This window comes from Pholcus phalangioides, unplaced genomic scaffold, assembly GCF_987345545.1.
Source record: "Pholcus phalangioides strain wild (caught in Gottingen) unplaced genomic scaffold, Ppha-v1.0 ptg000007l_1, whole genome shotgun sequence".
Classification (NCBI taxonomy): Eukaryota; Metazoa; Arthropoda; class Arachnida; order Araneae; family Pholcidae; genus Pholcus; species Pholcus phalangioides.
Genome location: NW_028301600.1, coordinates 41,888,586 through 41,913,151, shown reverse-complemented (window position 1 = coordinate 41,913,151; position 24,566 = coordinate 41,888,586). Strand labels below are relative to the sequence as shown.

At 36.0% G+C, this 24,566-nt stretch overlaps 1 protein-coding gene across 1 annotated transcript; it reads left to right on the top strand.

The window, feature by feature from the left end:
- Nucleotides 1-522: 522 nt before the first annotated feature.
- Nucleotides 523-24,276, top strand: LOC149085303 (uncharacterized). Its single transcript, XM_089233940.1, has 11 exons — nucleotides 523-588; nucleotides 6,519-6,765; nucleotides 9,348-9,448; nucleotides 9,668-9,822; nucleotides 13,466-13,634; nucleotides 14,135-14,186; nucleotides 15,906-15,997; nucleotides 17,916-18,139; nucleotides 19,981-20,168; nucleotides 22,366-22,515; nucleotides 24,011-24,276. The coding sequence occupies exons 1-11, from the start codon at nucleotides 563-565 to the stop codon at nucleotides 24,056-24,058; spliced, it is 1,452 nt and encodes a 483-aa protein (XP_089090066.1). The 5' UTR covers nucleotides 523-562; the 3' UTR covers nucleotides 24,059-24,276.
- Nucleotides 24,277-24,566: the final 290 nt, after the last annotated feature.

The window sequence follows — 24,566 nt, the reverse complement described above, 5'->3', positions numbered from 1 at the left end:
ATTACTTCCTCCACCTATTTTTGAATAAATTTTTTCATTGAGTATTTTTTTAAACATTTCTATAAATTTTGTAACTATGTAAGACTCTTTTCATCAGTGGAGCCATTGCGAAAAGCTTCAAGGATCATGGGCCTTGATTCCTGATTTAAAAAAATGTTAAAGTTTTAATAATTGAAAAGTGGTCTAAAATTTAAATAGTGGTTTAAAAAATGAAAAAAGTTCTTTCAAAAATTATTTGAAAGTGGTTTAGAAAATTAAAAAGTGGTTCTAAAATTGAAAAGTTGTTATAATTTTATTACTGTTCAATTTTCTTTACGAGATTCGCATGCAAAAATCTTTTTTTTTTATGCACATGACGCGTCAGAACATTCTCGAAATCTCTATATTCTGGAACAATTTCCGTGACGAATTTTGTTTTTCCAAAATTCTGGAATGTTCTGAATGGCTCGCCAATGTTAGGAGAGGGTGGGAGCGGGTGAGAGAGGGCTTGCTTATAAAAGCGGTGTGACTAGGCCGGATCTGTTTAGTCTGAGTTGTGCTGGTGTTGAGTAAACCACTGAAGATGAGGTTGCGAGTCACTTGCGTTCCGTAAGTCGATCTCTTATTTTCTATGGAAACTGGAATGAGTATTTGAGGATTTTGGATGTAAATGATACATTGATTGTTGGATTAATTGCGTTCTTTAACTATGCCCCTTTCATATTGTCGAACGAAGCTATTTAGCTCATTGTTTTTCATTACATTTTTAATAATTCAATCATGGAGAATCCGATCATTATTTCCGAAACTTCGTATGCGTACCCAGAGGATGGGTATTCGAATGTCTCAGGAGTTGTTTCAAACTGTAATATCGCAAATAATATTTAATCATATTAAAAGTTGTAATTTAAATGATGGTAATTTGAAAATGTGAAAAAATCATTATTTAGAAAGTGTGTGTGTTTGATTTTTCGAAGAGGATTTTTTTTCCACAGCAAAATTCTCAGTTTAAATTTTTGAGTGTGCAAGAAGGAGCATAATCGCATTAACGTTCCTCAATTAACTTTTATCCACTTATTGTCATTAGAATTTAAATAAAATGTTTTGTTCAGGTGAGTACTGTATTTATAGGGGATACCAATCTGACTTTAATTGTTTGATTCTGTCTATCGCAATTGAATAAGAGGTGAGTTTCTTGTACTGGTTTCTGCGGAGTTCTAGAGTTTCAGGAATTTTGTTTATTTAATAGGGGTAAAAAAAGAATTTAATCTGGATTTTTATCACGCTTTGGTAATTTTCCAAGATTTTTTTTCTGGTGATACGATACTTCAATTTTCTTTTCATGTTCGTAATTAGCTTAATTTTTTCTTTAAAATATTTGTGAAGATACTTTTCTGTAATAGTAAAAATTGAGAAAATATTGCTCAAATAAACTGTGTGTAGAACCAAACTGAAGTCAATTCAGAATACTTTAGCATACCGCTGGGAAAATTCACAGACGGAAACATCACAGCTTGGAAAATTCATCGATGGAAATATCACAGCTTGGAAAATTCATCGATTACCACAGGGGAAAATTCAACGACGGAAACATCACCGCTGGGAAAATTTACCGACGGAAACATCACCGCTGGGAAAATTCACCGACGGAAATATAACCATTGGGAAAATTCATTGATTACCACTGGGAAAATTCACCAGCCGAAAAATCACCGCGGGGAAAATTCACCGGCGGAAACATCACCGCGGAGAAAATTCACGGGGAAAATTCACCGACAGCACTTCATCACCAGTGAGTGAGTGACCGAGTGGTTCAGTAAGTGAGTGAATGTGTGAGCGAGTGAGTTTCATAATTGACTTTTATCCACACACACATTGTTTTTAAAATTTAAATAAAATATTTGGCTCAGGTAAGTACTGTATTTATAATAGATATCAATCTTCCCTTTATTGCTTGCTTCTGTGTATCGTGTTTGAATAAGAAATGTCTTTATGTAGTATTTTTCATACTGCTATCCGCGGAGCCCTGAGACTGCCAGTATTTTTATTTATACAATAAGATGCAATTTTTTTAATTGCAAAAACAACATGCAAACACAATCACACACATACAATACAAAACAAAAATACAGAAGAAAGACAATATATCAACATAATACACACAATATACAGCTCTTTGGGATCTATTCGGTCCGTCCTGGAACAACGTGTCAATGAATTGAGTTTTGATTTTGGTCACATAATGGTAATTTTCCAAAAATTTTCTTCCAGTAATACGATTCTTAAGATTTCTTTTCATGCTAAAAAAATTTTCTTAATTGAAAAAAAGTATTTAAGAGTGTTTCTGTACTAGTAAATTTTGGGAGAGTATTGGTCACAAATATTCCAGACGGAAACATCACAGCTGCAAAAATTCATCAACGGAAACATCACCGGTGGAAACATTCATCGATGGGAAAATTCTTCACTGGTAAAATTCACCAGCGGAAACTTTCATCGATGAGAAAATTCATCGGCAGAAACATTCATCGATGAGAAAATTCATCGGCAGAAACATTCATCGATAGGAAAATTCATCGCCAGAAACATTCATCGATAGGAAAATTCATCAATGAGAAAATTCACCACTGGGAAAATTCACCGGCAAACATTCATTGATGGGAAAATTCACCGGCAAACATTCATTGATGGGAAAATTCACCGGCAAACATTCATTGATGGGAAAATTCACCGGCAAACATTCATTGATGGGAAAATTCACCGGCAAACATTCATTGATGGGAAAATTCATTGACAGAAAATTCACCGACGGAAACATTCATCGATGGGAAAATTTATTGATGAGAAAATTCACCAATAGGAAAATTAATCAGGAGAAACATTCAGTGATGGAAAAATTCTTCGCTGAGAAAATTCACTGGCGAAACGCCCTTTGTCATTCACTCAACCATACAGTCACTCACACTCACATATTCACTTGTTCACTCATGTAGTCACTCACACTCACATATTCACTTGTTCACTCATGTAGTCACTCACACTCACATATTCACTTGTTCACTCATGTAGTCACTCACACTCACATATTCACTTGTTCACTCATGTAGTCACTCACACTCACATATTCACTTGTTCACTCATGTAGTCACTCACACTCACATATTCACTTGTTCACTCATGTAGTCACTCACACTCACTTATTCACTCACTTGTTCACTCACACTCACTTGTTCACTCACACTCACTTATTCACTCACTTGTTCACTCATGTAGTCACTCACACTCACTTATTCACTCACTTGTTCACTCATGCAGTCACTCGGTCAATCATGTCTTTTTCACTCATTCATTAAAAAAAACTGGCTTAGAGGGTGGGTCGCAATGAATTTCTTAAAAAGAAATTTTGAGTTGTTAGCCTTCAAATGGCGTTGAAATTAACAGAAATTCAGTAACATATATTTTCTTTCGAAATTTTAGTTCAAAAATTTTTTTTTGCATTAAAAAAATGATTTTTTGATCGTCTCTGGAGACAGCCCCGACTGGATGAAGATCCCTTGGAGTGAACAGTGCGCGTGCTCGTCTGTACATATGTACAAAAGCACTTGTTATTATCACTGATAAGAGGGGTTTTCTTTTCTTTCACCCCCTCTCCTCTCGCCAAAAAACTATTTTCTTTAAATCCTATCTCTTTGTAAATGTTTTTCCCTTTATACATTCTGTTTTTTTTAACACCTGTTCTCCATAACTAGGCTGACCATATTTACTCGAGAAAAATACGGGACATTGAGCTTCGAAATACGGGAAAATACGGGACATAGCCAATTATCGCCAAAAATGATGCCAAAAGTAAGCAAAGTCGCTAACTCGTGCTAAAATCAGAGAAAAGTCGCAAATCGTGGTAAATAAAACACCACTTCAAATTGTAGGGAATTAAAAAAAAAAAGAAGACAAATGTGTCAGATGCGTATTCTTGTTTGTAGTCGTAATTATGGTAAATTTTCATCGTTGATTTGAAGAATAAAAAGACAAATTGGCTTCGTGGAAAATTACGTGAAAAACCGGGACATTTTTGCAAAAAAGTCGGGACAGCCAAAAAAACAGAAAAAACCGGGACTGTCCCGGGAAATACGGGACCTATGGTTATGGACCATAACCAAACTGTTGAAGTGACAATACCGTATTTTCTAATCGGCATGGGGTCTTCCATTCGTGTCTTATCAGTACCCCTACTTTATCCATACCCTTTTATCTTTCCCCCACATCAACAAGCCTTGTGAAGTGACTCGCTTGGTCCTCCTTAAAAAATTATTCTTTTCGCTGACTCGTTTTCTTCTGAACTAACTATACAACCTATTATGAACTTTTCACAGAAACTCAGATGAAACTCTGAAAGCAACTCTTTCCTTCTGTTTCATTAACTGTGGTTAGTACTGCCATATAGCAATGTTACATTAACAAATTAATGAATGGGAAGGCATAAATGAAATTTAAACAAATATTATGAAATGAAAAATTAATTTAACCTGATATCACAAATTTGATAGGTAAATTTAGATTCGATAGGTAAATTTAAATGGAAACAAATAACTCGATTTGGTTATGTAGGTAGTTAACATCGAGTGTAGATTCTATTAATTTTAATTTTAATTTTTGTCTAGCTTTTTCTCCCCCTTCCATATTATTAAAAATTTGTCATTGAATTATAGTGAAAAAAACCCGTAGCATGAAATTTTCTTATATCAGCTTTTGGCTGCCACATTTTAATTCAATTAATAAATATATTTACACCTATCAGGCCGATTTACTTCGTTCTTTTCATCTTTCTTTCAGGTCAAAAGAAATAAGATTTTTGTGTTTCCCAAGTACAGAGATGTCATAGGGTCGAGAACATTTTACTAGCTTTTAGCTACTGCTCTCTTCCCTGTCCCAGCTTTCTTCATCACATTATGAATTAACTGTTCTACCGTGTTCATTCAAACATTTTTTCCTTTCCCTTTTTTTGCATTTTCTTTAAAATATTTTAAACTATGTAATTTAATTGTAAATTCTAATTTGTATAGTATTTTCGTAATTGACTGGGGAAAAATAAATTATGCTATGTTTCTGATTCTCCACCAAGATGCGTTAGGAGGTAGGGGGCAGAGCTGACGAGAGTTTGCTGACGGGGGGGGGGGGGGGTCAGAGTTTCGATGACTTTTGCTGACAAGAGGGGGTGGAGGGTCAAAAATGGCTAAAAATTTGCTGACAAGAGGGGTGGAGGGTCAAAAATGGCTAAAATTTGCTGACGTAATACTTGAACGGCATCTTTCTTTGCTGTTTTGAAACTCATCTTTGAATTTTGGGCAGTACCTGGAACGAATTAAAGAATTTTTTGATTTTTCGAAACCTATGGAAAATTGCTGTACTCGGGGCCGCCCTTATTAGACGCGAGGCCCGGTGCGAAAATAATTTCGTGGCTCTAGTTAGCCCAATTTTATATACTTTGTGTGGAGGGGAATCGTCGGCATCCAAGAATCATACATTATCACAGAATATAAAAAGATGCTGAAAAACATCTACTCTCACAATGAAAATTCAGAATTAAAGAAAAAAATCCCAGAATTAATAGAAATTCCAAATTTAATGAGAAGAAAAATACCAGAATTGATGAGAATTCAGAATTAATGATAAAAATTCCAGAATTAATGCCAAAAAAAAAATTCCAGAATTAACGGAAATTCAGAATTAATGAGAGAAAAATTCCAAATTAGCAATGGAAATTCAGAATAAATAAGAGAGAAAAAATCTTAGAATTGAAAAAAAATCTTGATTGAAAAAAATCCCAAAATTGTGATAGATATTAAGAATTAATGAGAGAAAAAATCCCAGAATTAATGAAAATTCAGAATTAATGAGAAAAAAATCTCAGAATCATGATAGAAATTTAGAATTAATGAGAGAGATTATCCCAGAATCATGGTAGAAATTCAGAATTAATGAGAGAAGAAAATCCTAGAATTGATGAAAATTCAGAATTAATGAAAGAAAAGAATCCCAGATCATGATAGAAATTCAGAATTAATGAAAGAAAAGAATCCTAGATCATGATAGAAATTCAGAATTAATGAAAGAAAAGAATCCTAGATCATGATAGAAATTCAGAATTAATGAAAGAAAAGAATCCTAGATCATGATAGAAATTCAGAATTAATGAAAGAAAAGAATCCTAGATCATGATAGAAATTCAGAATTAATGAAAGAAAAGAATCCTAGATCATGATAGAAATTCAGAATTAATGAAAGAAAAGAATCCTAGATCATGATAGAAATTCAGAACTTAATGAGAGGAAAAATGACAGAATATTGAAAAATGTGACGTGTGTTTGTTTTCACTTCTATTACCGTTATTGTGGGGCCTACAAAACACTCGGTGCGACTGCCCCTGTCGCCCATCTCTAAGGATGGCTCTGGCTGTACTTGTAAAATACCAGTTGTTATTCGGTAATTTTTGTATGAAGAAATATTGAAAATGAATGTAATTTTATTGATTTCTTTATCAGCATTCCGTGGACGACGTTGTCACTGACTGTCATGACGGCGAGCTTTGTGAGCTTTGCTTGCTTCATGCGCTTTATCCCAGCAGTAATTTCCCCCAACGTGGAAACGAAATGCGTGAACGAAACAAAATATGGATCGGAACCTATTTCGGATAACACTTGCGTCTACCGTAATGCTAAAGAAGATACGTACTACCAATGCGAACTTGTAGGATACATGCCAACAAAGTTCATATCCATAAATGAACACGTAAGTGCGCTATACACAAATTAGGTTATTTTATTATTATTATTTTGTCTTATACATAGGTTGATTTTTTTAGAAAAAACGGGAATTTATTTTCTATATACATAGTACACATTCAAGGTTCCAAGTTTTACAGAGGACTTCGATGTAACCACCAGTATTGAGTAAAGCGTGCTCCCAGCACTACGGAAGCCTTCGGACACCGTTAGTACGGCCTCATCTCCGGATGGTGCGAAGAGAGTGATCTATTGCTTGACACGTTTTCGCGTCTCTCTCCGAAGGTCTTTCAGGCTGCGGTAATAGCGGAGCGAAAAGATGAAAGTTCCGAGAATCGTGACTAGGAAGACGAAAATGAATAGGGGGTGCAGGAAGAGACGCCCATAGTAAAAGAGGAAGAGGATAGAGAAGATGGCCGGAGGGGTTCTAAAATGTAAGGGTGTGATGATGATGATGCCTTCGTAGGAGAGGAAGAAAAAAAAAAGGAAGAAACGAACCAATCAGCAGATAGTGAAAATCCCCACATCGAAGTGAAAATAAACACCGTTGTTCGAATCCCGCACCTTGTTGAGTGCCTCTTTCTCTTCCTCTCGAGTATGCGAGGTGTAGAACAAAACAAAACAATTGTTTTCGTAGCTAGTCGCTGTTATGCGCTCCCGTACCTCGTCGTCGCCTCACTATGTGTTCGCCCTTACCTACGTGGATTTTTACTGTGTTAAAGTTTCGGGTCTTAACTAATGTCTACGCTGCCGCCCCTTACATTCTGCCGCCCGGGTGCACCGCACCCCCTTTCACACCCGCTTAAGCCGCCCCTGCTTGCAACTTTATTAAAAGTTTTTCCTATAGTAACTAAATACGTTTTCACTTATTTCTGTTAAAGTCCTTATTTGATATTTAAAATTAAAATTAAGAAAAAAGCAATACAAGAAAGTCTTACTTTCTTTTAGATTGCAAAAATTAACGTCAGATTTAATAAAGTGACACTGTATATACAGGGTTCATTGACGACGGGCGTATGGTATATTTACTAATGAATCGTTGATTCTAGAAGCATAATTCCAATTATATAAAAGGTATCCAAATAACGTGAACTACTCAGATATGTCATTCACGTTGCAAGTTGTTTTGCATAGTAATTAAAATAAAGATGTTAACATTTTATACAGACACCCTGTGATCAAAAACTCGATTAGAAAGTTGTTGCCCTATCTCTCCCAATGACAACTAAAAAGTTTTCGCGCTTCCAATCAGCGTTAAATGCAGGCAAAATGGGTTATTAATGTATTTAAAGATGTTTTTTCCCATCTTCCTTTCATTTTTTGACTTCGAATATCTCATTGCTCTCAGAATGACATATCTGAGGCCTTCAAAAGTATCCAAATAACGTGAAGTTATTTGGATACTTTTATAATTAAAAGTATGCCTCTAGGACCAACGGTTCGCCAATAAAATGTCATACACCCAGTAACCTATGGATTTACATGCAACTTTTTTTTTTTATATCATTTCCATCCTCATGTTAAGGTTATTTAAATAGGGGGGAAAATTGCGAATAAGATACTCTAAGCATTTTGTTTGAAATTAAATATTTTTGGTCACTTTTCACAAATTTCTTCGTGGCCCCCTTATCAGCAGCCATGGCTCCCCTTTTGCAAGATTTTCATTCGGGGCTCTGAAATATCCTGGGGCCCCCGAGCCCCTATAGCCCCTGGTTGAGAACCACTGATCTTAGTTTCCAAAACTTTTTTTTCTCCCGGCCCGTTCTTCAGAAATATTTTTCTCCCATCACCCCGGAACTCAAGCGAAGCACCAAACCATAGGATCCTATGTTATACATGCTGCTTCCACCAGGCAATATTCGTTAAAAAATGGGTCATTTTTATAGGTAAATTGTTGGAAAGGGTAACATTATATATATACGGAAATTTTCGTATACTGATCACGCCAATAAGCAAGTCAAAACGTTAAACACGTAATAAATCTTTTTTCAACGTTATGTACATATAGAATCACATACGCACATTTCTTGGAATGTGATCAGCAATAATCTTAGGAATTTCTTGGGGAAAACGTCAATGAAACGGAAACAAGTGATAAAAAAATTTGTCGTTTTATCAGAAGTGGTTGTACATCGACGCAATAAATACAAGTCCACAACAGTCAAAATGCCCGACGAGGTGGCCGAGAAAAAGATTCCCATAACAAATATGGATGTCATATATTTCTAAAGCAAGGTTCGTTAACATTATTCTCTATGGGAATCAGTCCGGACTGCCAAATGTTGACGATATAGCCGACGTGTCGTCACAACCGAAGTCGGTATAACCAAGTTTGTCTGATGTTCAAAGAAACGCCAGATTTTCGTCAAAAATAAACCTATGCATACAGTTAGTAAATATTTTATATGATGAATATATATACCGAAGTTTATTTTTTTTTGGAACATAATGGTTATATCTCAAAGACCTAAATGATCATGCTGAACAAATTTGTACAAAAGCACGTATTATGCACAAAAATATACAGATTTTATGTAAACGAATTTAAGTTATATATTCCGTTCTTACGTTTTTGTTATGTTTTTACAGTTCAATCTTGTGTGTCAACGAAGTCTTGAAGTGGATAATTGGAAAAATATTGAACTTTTAGGAGCTATAATGGGCTTAGCAGCCTCCCATATTTCGGATAAGTAATTATAATTTTATGATATTTCTAGAAGCGCGCTAGAAACACATTATTTTGCAATACAGTTTAAGTTCAACCTTCTCAATTAAAAAAAAAAAATTAATGGAAGAAAACGTTCGATTCGAATTTTATTATCAATCGTAACCCTTCACCTGTTTGATATTTTTAAAAATAAAATCAAGTGAAATGCGTTTTTGTTCTAATAATGCTATTTTTTTTCCAGACTGCCTAGGTTTTTTGGTGCTAGCATCGCCGGCACAGGCTTTGCGGCTATGTGGGCGATATCATTAAAGGCTTCTACTTTCAACACGTATTTGGTTATACATTGTCTAACAACTGCGGCTGCCGTTGTTTTTTGGATCACCATCCTAGTATCATGTAAGTTTTTCATAAAGAAAACATTATTTGACAATGCATATAGTCCGTTTCTCTCTCCCCCTGTCCCTCTCTCTTTTCCATGCTTTCCTATGGGAAAAATCCCCTTTGTTTAAGGAACATATGAAAACTTTCTATTCACTTTAGTCACTCAATTTTTTTCTCAAATACTATGAATATTTTTATACAATTTAATACGAACATTTAGGGCTTTAATTGTTGGTTATTTTTTTCTAAAAAAGTGTTAACTCTTCAACAACATGTAGCTTTTAAAAAATTACTGAAATTTACTCATGCTTTATGCCATAAATTTTTTAAAAATCATTTTAATAAGAAATCCTCTAGTTAGAGTACTATGTAAAACCTTTGTGTTGAGAGGCATACAAAGTTTCAACACATTTGAACAAGTGATGTTTGAAAAAATGTTGCTTATCTGACAAAAACTCAATTTTGTGAAAAGAGCATTTTAATGGGAAACATTAACATATATAATGCTTGCCTTTATATTAAAATATGTTAAAAATACTTCTAGTGTAGGTAGAACAAAAACTCGCACACACTTAGATGCAGAAAATTTTATAGTATTTGAAAAATAGAAAATTTCGAAAAATGTGTTTTTTAGAAAATATGCGTGCACCTTTCTTTTCAGTAGGCACCGCTTATTAGAATCACGAATAATGTTATCATACTGGTATTATTATTACTTTCGCTAAATATGGAACGGACCAATTTTGTAACATGGAAAAATATTCGTTTATAGTTATCAGGATTTCAGTTTTTTTGTCAAAAGTTTTTTCTTTTTATATATTTTGAAGCTAAGGTTGTATTGAACTCATTTTTTCCTATAACCCTTTCAGACCCAAGCATTCATTTTTTCTAATTTTCAAAATGTTTTTGCATTTTTGATACACAACATTAAAAACAAATATCAGCAAATATTTATTTTTAATTTTTTTAAATCAAATTTTCAATTTTTTATTCATTTTTTTGTGCAGAAATAATTCATTTCGTTCAAATTTTTTCAACTGAGGTGATGCAAGGTATATTAATCTTCACATACAGTTTTTTCCAGAATTTTATTGCTAAATTTTATGTAATAAATCACACTTTTCCTGGAGGCACTCTCTCCTGGAAGCCATCTTAAGACCCCCCCCCCCTCCCGAAAGTTCAACTTTAAGTGGTGATGTCCTCTGATGAAAGCCTCCTAAAGTTCATATTCACCACATTTACAAATTTCAAATCACCAAATTTTCGTACTCAGGTTCACAATGTCCTAATCGGACCGTAATAGCCACTAAAATCTTTGTACGTGTAGTGCTTATTTTGTTATAGAAGAAAGAGCGAAATTTTTTTCCTACGGTGAAGACGTGGGTAAAAAGGTAAAAAAAAAAATTTCTTTCTTCATTTCGTGGCTAGTCTTCAGTTCACGGCCCGGAAACGGGCCCTGACAGCCATCAGATCGGGCCGTGAGTGATTCGCAATTCATTTTTACTCATCTATTTCTCATTAATGTCGTGCGTATGACAAGCCATTCCAGTCCCAAAAAAGAAATCGACCGGGTCGCAAGCTTCCAGAGGTTGAAAACCACTACATTAGTCAGTTTCATTCTAACTTTTCACAATTTATGAATAAAAAAAAGTTTTAGCTTAAAGAGGTGAAAAAATTCACGATTGAACATTTTGAAATCTCTTATGTTGGGAACAAAAACTGAGTTGTCATGTTGTTTGGCCGAACGGGACATATGGTCATCGTACTTAAAGCCTTGATGTTTTCAGATATAGTTACCACAATCGGTTTCTGTTGTCAGAAACCCTGAATCAGAGTGATCACATTAAGTGGCGAGCACTGTATAATGAAAATGAACAAAGAGAAATCCTGACTATATATAGCCAAGTGTTCCACTGATTTTGAGAGTTTGCTAAATAATTGTATACAATGAATATGAGTTCAATAAAGTTTGAAAAAATGAAAAATAAACTGAAGGACACGCTCACGCGAAGGCATTGAGGTGTGTGACTGCGCATAAATAATTGTAATTTTGCACGGAAGAAGACGCATGCTAAACATTTTATTTTCGACTGATCCATCTGGAGCAAAAAGAAAAAAAACACGTTTTTTTCGAACAGAAACCTGAAGTCTCATTGGCTCAATTCCAAAACCTGGACACAAAAATACTTCTTCTAAAGCAGGAGTTCATAACCTAAGAGTCACGATTCAAAATTGGGTCACAGGAGCTGCCGAGATGGGTCGTTGAAATTCACTTAGAGCTAGGGATTCTTGAGCTATGGGTTACAACCCAAGCTTGATTCGCACGTCCTTCCGAGATGGATCGTACCACATACAGCCGAGGAATTCCTGAGGTATGGGTCACGACATATACTTGATTCGCAGGGGCTCCTGAGATGGGTCGTTCAAATCCACTTCCAGCCATGGATTCTCGAGCTACTGGTCACGAGTCAAACTTGATTCGCTGCCGGCTGGCTTCCTAGATGAGTACACGCCATGACAGGGAAGTAATAATTTTGTACCTCAGAACACACGCACGCACGCACGCACGCACACAGTGATTTATATCATTGCGTATATTGGGACCTATACGCAATTTTGTAGTTTCTGGGATTTTGGCTAATTCATTAAAAAAGTATTTTAGCTAAAATAAAATAACTATGGTCCTGAACTACAGAATGAGAACTACAAAGATACAGTGATATCTCTCAAAATTGATAAAAATGAATATACAATACAGTGTGTTTCAAAAAGGATCTCATCCGATTTTAAAAAATCATAATTATTCAGCTTTTAATCAGTTTTGATCGAATAATGTATAGATTGAAAGAGGGAATCTAGTTTTTCACGCAGTTCCTAATAGGTAGCGCTAACACTCTTCCTACGGCCGCCACTTCAGTGCTTGTCAAGATTGGCTTTTCCCACAGTTAGAAACCCATTCGGATGACTTCATTTTCCAGCAGGACGGGGCACCACCATACTGGAGCTTGGACGTTCGAAAATTTTTGAACAATCGCATTCCTAAACGATGGATCGGCCGTACGGGGCCTGACGATTCAGTTAAACATCACTGGCCTCCAAGACCGCTGGACCTCATAGTGTGCGATTTCTTCTTGTGGGGGTTTATAAAAGACTACGTTTATGTCCCTCCCCTTCCAGCTACATTAGCCGAACTGAAGATACGCATAACAGCAGCAATGGATGCAAACATGCTCGCAAAAGTTTGGGACCAATTTGACTACCGTGTAGACATATGCCGTGCATCCCAAGGCGGACATATTGAGCACTCTTTGATTTGGTTTGTAAAAAAACTTTATGATTACCCATGTAATATAAAATTAATCTTAAGTGTCTATGTTCAATAGTTTTCGTAATATACGCATTTAAAATCGGGTGATTCTTTTTGAAACGCCCTGTAGTATGGTTCTGAGGTACAGCGTTATCTATCTACATTTGAGTGACTAAAAAAAAATGAAGTCGTAGTATATTGTATATATACTACTAGCAGTAGCGACCGTATGATTTGCGAGGCCGCAAATTTTATTTATGAAGCCCCCCAAAAATTATGATTGACAAAAATTTATTAGTATCTATACATAATTATCAGTATATTTACATGTATATTTTTTGTTATTTATAGTTGCGGAAACATTCCCCGCTTTGCACAGAGGCATATTAGCAACAACGATTGTGATGGCAAATTTTGTCTCGGTAATAGTTTTAGAGCACTTGAAACAATTTGCACCCGACTGGAGTGAATTTGGTTTCGGAATGATCGTGGGATTTATTCCACTTTTGTGGTATATTGAGTGAGTAATTATGTTTATAAATGTGCATGAATTATATAGGTTATTAGGATCTCTTATCCGATATTTTAAGAGTATTTAATTTTTTCTTTTGACATCGAAGTTTCTAATTTGAGTTTATGGGGAAGACAAATGAATGCATTATTTCATTTCAAAAATATGGATCGGATTTTGGTTTGTTTTGGCACAAGGACAAATTAGGTCAAAGTGCACCCATTTCAAAAATATCAGCTCGGTTTTTTATGTACTGCATTTGACGCTGATTATAATACACTTAGACAATTATGATTTGTACACTGCTTATGGTATTACAATTGAAATTTAATTTTCACTTTATCTTAAAAACTTGAGCCAATCTTTCAGAACAAAATCAGTGTTGAGCAATGCTATTCTATTTTCGTTTGGGATAGTGACGGTTATACCTTTATCATACGTAGATGTACCTTTATCTGTACTTGATTAATTAATTTTATACATGATGAATACATTTTTATGAATTTCAGGGCCATGATGTATCCATTTAATCTCTGGATGTCAGATAAATGCGAGGAAATTGTGAGTTTTGTATTTATAATACCTTAAGTATCATAAACTGGGGGTGAATTGAGTACAGATTTTGGGAATTTTTTTGTGTTGAATCAATCATGAATTAACATTTTTTTCTGCTAAAAATTTTTTCACCACGAGAGACAGAGAGAGAGAGAGAGAGAGAGAAAGAGGAAGAAAGAGAGAGAGAGAAAGAAAGAAAGAGAGAGAGAAAGAGAAAGAAAGAGAGAGAGAAAGAAAGAGAGAGAGAGAAAGAAAGAGAGAAAGAAAGAGAGAGAGAGAGAGAAAGAAAGAGAGAAAGAAAGAGAAAGAGGGAAAGTAAAAGAGAAAGAGAGGGAGAGAGAGAGAAAGGAAGAGAGGAAGAGAGAAAGGAAGAGAGGAAGAGAGAGAGATTGAGGGAGAGAGAGAAAGAGTGAGGGAGAGAAAGAGAGAGGGAGAGAAAGAGAGAGAGGGAGAGAAAGAGAGAGAGAGAGAGAGAAAGAAAGAGAGAGAGAGGGGGGGAGAGAAAGAAAGAGAGAGAGAGAGAGAGAGGGAGAGAGAGAGAGAGAGAGGGAGAGAGAGAGAGAGAGAGGGAGAGAGATAGAGAGTGTACGCGCAAAGTCACGATCTGCAGGTTGCAGTATAGTTAAGCTGACAAGGAAAGGTTCCCAACTTCAAAAGGTTTTGTAGAAAATGTAGAAAATTACCACTGATTCTGCTCATTTAAATATGCACAAGAATATAAAAAAAATCTGGCAGAAATATTACAGATCACTCATAAATAAATTGTAAATATTAATATTTTCTACGCCAGTAGAGGCCAAGAATAAATTTAAAAATCCTTCAACCCTAGAGGGTTAGAGCGACATCATTCAAACAACACATGATCAAGTACAGCTACAACAAAGAAAAAAGAAAAATAATTTGTTTCTCTAGAAATAGAGAGGCTAAAGGAAAGAAAGGAAAAAAGAAAGTGATAAGAGAATAGGTTTTTACATATATCTCCAAGAACCACAAGAGGCGATAAATGGCCAACTGTTATCATTGTTAATGATTTTTTGCGGTTTTAATAATTGCGTTCCGCCACTAGTTTTTTTGTTTTATTTGTTTCTGGGTGAGATGAATGTACTTAAATTTTTCCAAATTTTTTGAGGATGACATCTTGGGACTTGTCATCTTTTTACTTGTGAGTATAATATGCTGAGTATTGTCAGTAAAATTATACTGACACTTCTTCGACCTATGTAGCACCCGTTGTGGTGGACATATTTCATTGAAACATGATAGACACGTTATTTGAACCATGGGAAAATAACTTCGATAAAAAAAGCATCACTTTCTAACTGGTGGTGAGAAATTGAACTAATATTTTTTGTTGAATTCCCGCCCCCCCCCCTCCATGGTCCACGTATATATATATCCTATGTATTTCATAGTATGTAACATTGTAACATTTCATCGAAATACCTCCATCAGAATGAACGCTACATACGCCAGTTTACTTACAACCGCCCTATATCTTTATTGGGTGTCATACCTAGTGTTTGACAGATTCCTAGCGACTTGAAGAAACGTTTCATCAGTAATTAAAATGGTAAGAAAAGTGCACCATGAAATCAAATGAAGTATTGAACGAAAACTTGTTTATTTCAGTTTTTGAATTGTTTTCCTTAAATTCCTTATTAGTTTAGAGTTCAATGTTTGTTAGTGAAGTAAGCAATGAGGACATTTTAATAATATTTTCCACAGATTTTGCCTTGTCGTCAGAACTACCAGTCAAAACCAAAATGGTTCAAATCGAAATACATGATGCTATTTACGTTCACATTGACGCTCACTTGGTAAGTAAAAGATAAAATTTGGTGGTTTGTGACCAGAGCACATACACATATCTACCGGAATGAAAAATCTGTGATAATTTGTTTGCTTAACCCCTTTACGATCACGGACGAAATATTTCGTCTAAACGTCAGTGGAATAAATTCAATTCAGTTCTCCTTGTTTTCTTTCCTGTCTCCTCACCTGGAACTTTATTGTAAGTCTGTGAACCGAAGTTGTGTATTTTCCTCTCCGTGTTTTCTTTACTCCTGTTAGGGATTTTTTTTTCTCCCACATACAATGTATTTTTTTACTATGTACATATAAGAGCGCAAGGGAACACGTAGGCTGAGTGTGAAAAGAGAAATCTCTCTCTACTGTATATACGCTCTTGTCCACTTATCTATTATACTGTTTTTCTTTTTCTATTTATTTATTTTCTTCCCTTTCTTTTTTTTACTTTCCTATTCCTCTTCAGTGTCCCATACAGTGTCCCATAAAGTTCATACAGTGTCCCATAATTGACTCCCGGTTTTCGAAATGGGATAGCAAGAAAACGAGGACACATATTAAAGTCATTCTTGGGGAATATAAATGTGCGAAGTCGGGAATTTCAGATACGTCATTCATGGTGCAAAGGGACGTATAATTATTTAAAAAAAAATATCCCTTTTACACTGGTATCCTGTGCCCAGAAACCCAATTAGAAAGTTGTTGCCCTGTCTCCTGATGTCAACAAAAAAATTTTCACGTTTCTAAGTACAATATTCGCAGAGAAATCTGGATTCAAAAATCGGCGAAAAGGTGGGAAATATGAGTTGTCCGTTAGTTTTTTGCTGTTCTCTCACAACTTTCCTTCAATTTTTAAATTCAAATATTTCTGCGAATATTGCACTTAGAAATGTGCAATTTTTTTTGTTGGCATCAGGAGAGGCAGGCAACGAATTTCTAATTGGGTTTTTAGGCACAGATTGTCCGTATAAAAAAATAATTTTTTTCTTTTAATAACAATACATTCTCTTGCAGCATGAATGACGTATTTGAAATTCCTAGCTTCACACTTATTTATTCCGCCAGGATGACTTTAATATCTGTCACCGTTTCCTTATTATCCCATTTTGAAAACCGTTAGTCGATTGTGGGACACTCTGTAGTATATAAGAATTTACGAAGCGTTTTTAACATTTGAAAATGATTAATTTGTGTATACAGCTCTTTTTTAGTCAGTCTAATATACTGGGTATTAAGTCTTATTCTTATGCACCCTTCATCTTTTGAACAGTTGTTGATATAAGCATAGTTTCAATTAGAAAAAGTATTTAAATAACGTGCCCATAGATTCAAAGTATAGTTTTTTATACGGTCCTTCTATCCCGTAACTTCCAATGAGAAAGTTGTTTCCCTGTCTCTCATGAGCCCAATAAACAAAGTTCCATGCTCCAAAGTAGGCTACAGTATTAGCGGATATATTTGTGTTCAGAACTAGCTGAAAATGAGGGTAAAAACAGCATATATTGAGGGACAAACCTGAGAAAAAATTCGGAACATTCTTTTTTAAGCTGCAGTTTATTGAAACGTTTCTAAATTCTCAGATATGCCCTCACAACTTTCAATCAGCAATATCTCATCGAATATTACACTTAAAAACATGCAACTTGTTTTGTTGGGTTGAGGAGAGACAAGGAAACAACTTTTTAATTGAAAGGCGGAGGAAGGTACGTAAAATTTAATTTTGTATTTTGGTACATATATCATATACGGCCCCCTAGTAAAATGAATGATATATCTAAAATAGGCAAGTTATTGGGTGATTTTTTTAATTAAAACTATGTTTCTATCACCAACGGTTCAAAAGATAAAGGGTGTACTGTATAAGAACGCATGAGAATACAGCCATTACATGTGTACATTTACATATCATAATAATACATATTTCTCCAGGTTTGTAATTTTTTATTGTGTCGGGAACTCAATACATTTTTCGGCCTTCATGGAGTCAAAAGGAGTTCCACCAATGGATGAAGACCAACTTATAAGCTATCAGACAATGAAGAATTTCGGAGTTATATTCATCACGATAATATTTTATTCAAGGAAGGAAATGATAGTTACAATACTGTTGGTTATGATGGCAAGCACCGGATTCACTGAAGTCTATTACATCTGTAAGAATTCTTTTTATGCTTATAAATAAATACACATAAATAAACTTTCCGATGAATTCCATAATCTGTATCGATAGCTTGTTCGAAAAAATTCTCAACCATCTACATCCAAAACATTCAGTATAATAGTTTATGTTCATGATTAGTCACCCCTGGGGGCGGGATATTGTTTCTATATTCTCTATCCACAATATTGATTGAGCTAGTATATAATATCGGTTAATCATCTAAAAAACCAGTTAAAGTTTAACTATACTGGGCGATTCTATAATTCTTGTCGCATTTTACTTGCGAACCGTCGATGCTAGAGGCGTACTTTCAATTGAAAAAGTATCATAATAACGTGAAGAACTCAGATACGTTATTTATGTTGCAGAGGGTTGTATCAGCACCTCCTAGAGATAGAAGGCCTCCGCAGTCTGTTTGTGACGTCAGTAAGTATTCCATTTTCTCTCAGAATATTCAGGGGGAAAAAAATTCCCTGCTCGTGACAGTATCATCGTTGTGAGGAAAAGGAATGACCGGGCTCAGAATTGGCGATTTCTATGCCCCACATCCAATCACTATGCGGTATTTATGAGCCAATCAGGACGATTCTACGCTAAAATAAGAAGAAACGAAATAGCATGCTGTGTTTCTAAATGTGACAAACTTGCTAGGCAGTCTGAATGGCGTTTATGGCAAACACTGCAGAGGCCTTCTATCTCTAGGAGATGCTGGTTGTATCCGAAGATGATGCCACTCTCCACTATTTCCACGAAGGTTTCAACAGCTGGTTGATGCGAAGATAAATCTAGGAGAAAAAATTTCAACTGGCCTTGCGGGGAATCGATCCTACGTTTCCTCACTTGCCGGATGAGCGCCCTAGACTACTAAACTACAAAGCCAACATGGGTTCGATTCCCCACAAGGGCAGTCGAATTTTTTTCCTGGATTTATCTTCGCATCAACCAGCTGTTGAAACCTTCGTGAAAATAGCTCTGAGAGTGATATCACTTTCGGATAAGACGCCATCTGGTGGCAGTGTCAGAAATTGTGAACTTTGGTCTGAGTTAGGTCAGGCTGTCCCTGTACAGCCAAGTTCAGCGCACACACGCTCTAAGGAAAGAAGCAAGTGAAAGGACGTGGGTTCGATTCCCCGCAAGGCCAGCAGAATTTTCTTTCGGGGAGGTATCTTCAAAATCAACCAGCTATTCAAACATTCAAAGGGTTGTTTGGTTATTAAAATATACAAATTAACTTTTATATGGACATCCTGTCTTTAAAAACGCAATTAAAAAGTTGTTGTTTTGTCTCACCTGAGGCCAACAAATAATTTTCCACGTTTCTATGTGCAATATTAGCTGAGTTATTTAAATTAAAAAACCAAGGAAAAAAGGTGGAAAAGAACAGCATATACGAAGGAAAAAAAGCATTGCCCGTTAGTATATGCTGTTATCTCCCAACTTTTCTCAAATATTCGAATTCACATATCACAGCGAATATTGCACTTACAAGTGTGGAATTTTTTTTGTTGGCCTTAAGAGAGACGGGGCAAAAACTTTCTAATTGGATTTTTTAGGACAGGGGTGTCCGTATAAAAAGTTAATTTTTATATTTTAATAACTATACAAAACTTTGCAACATGAGTGACCTATTTGAGTTCTACACGTTATTTGGATACTTTTCTAATTGGAAGTATGTGTCTTGGATCAACGGTTCTCCATGAAAATTCGCCAGGGGATTATTGAATTACCCTGTACAGTTTATAACATTCAAGGGGGCCAGAAAAAATTTTGGTGTTATAATAACTGAAGTGAAGTGGATTAGTTTTTTATGACACTTTTTTTGTTTGCCTGCAGTTCATCATAATGTGCCTATCGTTCAGCAAGTGCTGAAATTTGAGGGAATTTTCCTCGACATGACAATCGCACAGCTTATTCCGTTGACTCTAGAGATGTTCCCAAAAGAAATGAGGTGTGGAGGATTGAGCCTGTGCATTTTATCTGGAATGTTTGGTTATGGAATGAACAAGTTCCATTACAGGGTTGTAAGTTGAAGTACTTTATTTACGAATAGTAATTTTAGCGTGATTCTTGCTTATAACATGATAATATTGATAAAATGATCGAATGACTTCTCATTCTTTCTTTCTGGTTCTCTTCTGCATTATGGACAGACTATTTTAAACTGAAAGTTGATTTGCATATGCGGTCGAATGTTGGAAGACGTTGCAATAATACAACGAATATTAAAAAGTCCCACACGAACTATAAAATAATATATAACAGGTGAACCTCGTTGAGACGAAGTTAAAAAAAAACACCGAAAATATTTCGTACTAATCGATAAAACAGTAATTTGATAACGCCCAACGAGAGAAATATTTCAGCTTTATCAAGCCAAAATGCGTATTAAGCGAGTTCGTCTTAACTTGGTTCGACTGTTTAGAACAGTATTTCTTTAAGTGTCATCGCGGCTCTTTGGGCCATCACCTACCTTTGTCAGGGACGTCTTGGCCAGCTGAAGATATTGATTAGTGCGCCTATTTATGCTCTGAAGTGTCTCTTTTACATGGGAAAATATCTACCAAACTGTTCTGGGGTGCCGCAGATAAAACATGAATTGGGCAAGGGAGCTGCAGGTGTTAAACATTTGAGAACCACTGGTTTATGGTGTCTACAGTTATCGTTATCCAGTAGCTAATTCTTAAACTGTTTGTGTTAAAAGTGCACTTTCAATTACAGAAAGGTTTCCATAGTAGGATGGAATTTATACAAGGAATTTATACAAGGCCTATGTGGGTCGCATGATTTATATCTCGTGAGAAAATCTGTATTGATCGACACACGTGAAAACCCCCATTCTTCTAAGAAAAAAACTCACCAAGTAATTAAATATCGAATTTTAGTCAGATTCTGTATCTAGAGGATGCGGAAAATGTATTAACGCCCCGCTTCAGGACAGAAGCGTCAGGACGTTTACAAAAGAAACGGTGACAACATGACCACAGAAGACGATTTATACTGCAGGGAGTCTCACACCGAGGGGTTAGCGCCATAGGCGGTGATAGACTTGGAAGTCTGGGGGGGGGGCACGATGATGATGATGATGTCAATTCATATATACATATATACATTAGATTAGTCGACTCCACCTTTGACGCTGGGGGCGGGGCAATGCCCCTCCGCCCCCCCCCTCGTATCTCCGCCCGTGGTTAGCGCACCAACCTCTCGCTCAGTATAACAAAGACAAAAATGTCCAAATGCTGTAGTTCGAAAATAAATTGTACAGGGTGATTTAAAGTTCCTGTACTTTGACTAGTTTTTCTTAAAAACACACTGCTCATCCAAATACAGCTAAATTTTCAGGATATCTTAATGAGACCATGGGAAAGAAATTTATGAAATAAAAGAAAATACTTCAATTTTCGACCAACAGGTTTTTATTGTATTTTATATTTTCCCACTGTCCAAATTGCGTATATAATAAGTTACAATGGAATACGTCTTCCAGAATGGGCGCTACATAGGTCCGAGTAGTTTAAGCATACTGACACAGCTCAGACTTACCCGCATCGTAAGTCTGAAATGATTGAATATTTGTACCGTTTGTAGGCCTGCTGCTTTCTGTGGCGAGACTTTTTAACAGGGAGATCGACTCGCATTCGCTCCTCGAAGTTGGGAACCGCAAAAAAACCAACTTCAGCCGATCACCATTGTGGCACCGGGCCTTCGCGATGCGAATGCGTCACTATGATCACTCGGCTACCACAATAACGGGCGATAACAATAACTAGAATGAATAGGATATTACGATTTTTTTTGTTGTCTTTATTGAATCAGAAATATACTAAATTGTTCAAGACAAATGTTTGGATGGCTTTTAAATATCGACATTAAATTTGTGTGTTTCTTATTACCTTATCTTTAATTATTATGAATGAAATTTAAAATCCATACAAGAGAGCTAAATGATCTCGGCATGAACATGGGAAAACTGAAAAAAAAAAATTGGGAAAGTGTAAAAATGAAAATAAAAAAATTCACATTGCTGAATATATTCACATTGTATATTGTAAATTTTTACAAATATACTTTATCATTCAATTTAGTTCTAGAGCGACTTTTTAAGCAGTTGTGATTTCTTAAAAACTCCTTCAAAGTTTTTCAAAGTTGAATTGAACAAATATAATAATCATAGTAAGACATGTCATGAAAAAAAAATTCAATTTTTTCTTTTTTCAGGAACGCATTCAATTTACTTTTTTGGCGAAAGCTTTGGCTGTACTGGTTGCTGCTCCTATATTTGGTCTTAACATGAGGGAACGTAAGCATCACGACATGTTAGACACCGAGCGGGACATGGAAATCTATGCAGACGAAGAGTATATTATGGTACGTAATACGGTAGACGGCCGCTCATTGAAATCACGGATAATGTTGTCATTACGGTATTGTTATCACTTTTGAAAAGAACGGAATAGACCAATATCATAACATGGGGAAAAAAATTCACTTACAGTTATTGGGACTTCAAATAATGTTATCAAACTTTTTCCGTCGAAACTTTTTTTCGTACATTCTGAGGCTAACTAAGTCCCCTGTAAGTTATCGTCATCAGGCTGCAAGACTATTTAAGAGGCTAGAACGTGTTCTCTTCTCCCTCCCTTGTTGACAAACATTTCCGTCCTTACTGTCGTAATCAGTCCGTTGTATTCTCTGCGATCCATGTGCATGTAGAGCCAATTGTGCAATGGCATATAGTGAAGGCAAATGTCTGACGAAAAATAAAGCCCTTTCCTTCAGTTCCTCATCAGTTTCTTTCAGTTGACCAGATTCAAATTCCTTTTTCCGAGAGACTTTCTTAAGGGATCTTTGAAACGTAGCGTGCATTTAAAAGAACGTAATCCGGGATTTACAGGGCTATATTATAATTAAAGTTCCCGTACTCATCCGAATACAGCCAAGTTTGTAGGATATCTTAATGAGACCATGGGGGAGAGATTTATGCAATAAAAAAAGTTCCATTTTTGACCACCAGGTGAATAAGTGGTACTTTTTATTAAATTTTTCTCTTTTCCATAATCTATATAGCATATATACCAAGTTCCAATGTAATACGTCCACCAGAACTGGTCCTACATAGGACTGAGTAGTTTCAATATACTGACACTGCTCAGACCAGGCTACATAGGTCTATCCTAGGCTAGAGTTTTTTTGTCGGTGTCCTACGCTAGGCGGTTTCAATATCATGGGCCTCGAGCAAAGTGATATTCTGGGGTCTCCAAAATTTTCCGAAAGGCCAATTAGATGGAAGTAACATCTATTGTTAAATACCATAAATATATTAACTATTAAATAATATAAATAGCTCAAGAGTATTTACATACTTGAATATCATAGCACCAGCTCTCATTGTGTAGCTCTTTTACGGACAAGAGGCCACCCACCGACAGGGCCGTCTTAAAAGTACCATGGGCCCCCCCCTCCCCCCGAGAAAAGTGATTCAAGGAACCTTCACGGTGGTAGACGAGCATCTTACCACCACGCCACTCGGACTGTTTTTTACGACTTCCAAACTCTCATGCTTCAAGTAGCCATACGCGGAGATACTGGGGGGGGGGGGTATCCCACCCAGCGTCAAAGGTGAAGTCGACTGATCTAATGTATGTGTATACATGAACTGACATAATCATCATCGTGCCCCCCAGACTTTCAAGTCCATCTCCGCCTATGCAAATAGCTATTAGAACAACGGACTTCCTGAAATATCCCCAACGACCCCCAAGCAGGCCGTGGCCTCTAGCTATGATAGTAGTAATGTGGATTCTTCTTCACAAATTCAAACCCTATATCAGTTATGAAACGTGGTTTTTTTTTTCTTTTTTAGATGATTGAAGAGGGTGAAAAGTTTCATTCTGATTCAAGTCTGGAATAAAGGAGGAATTCTCACAATACGGATAACGATAAAAACGGATACGGATAACGATAAAAACGGATACGGATAACGATAAAAACGGATACGGATAACGATAATACGGATTAGAAAAAAAAATGTTACGGACCGACTCAAACGGATAACGACGGCACGGAAAAGGAAAAAGGACTTGAACTGTAGTTTTAGGCTTAATAAAAGCAAATTTATTTTGAATTATCATTACTTATCGTGTCTTTGATTTATTTCCACACATATTTTTCATATTTTTGAAAAGATGTTCATAATTCACATTAATTGTATACGGTGTCCTGTAAGTGACGAAAGACGTCACTCTGCCTTGTTAATACGACAGATACGGAAAACTGGCGGAGTGAGGAGATATCGATATTTCAGTAAAGGAAAATTAAAATTCATCTCTGACTTCACGGGGACTCGAACCTCGGTCTCTCGTTTGCCGGACAAGTGCTCTCACTCAGCCAGTTTTCCGTATCTATCGTGTCCCGTGAGG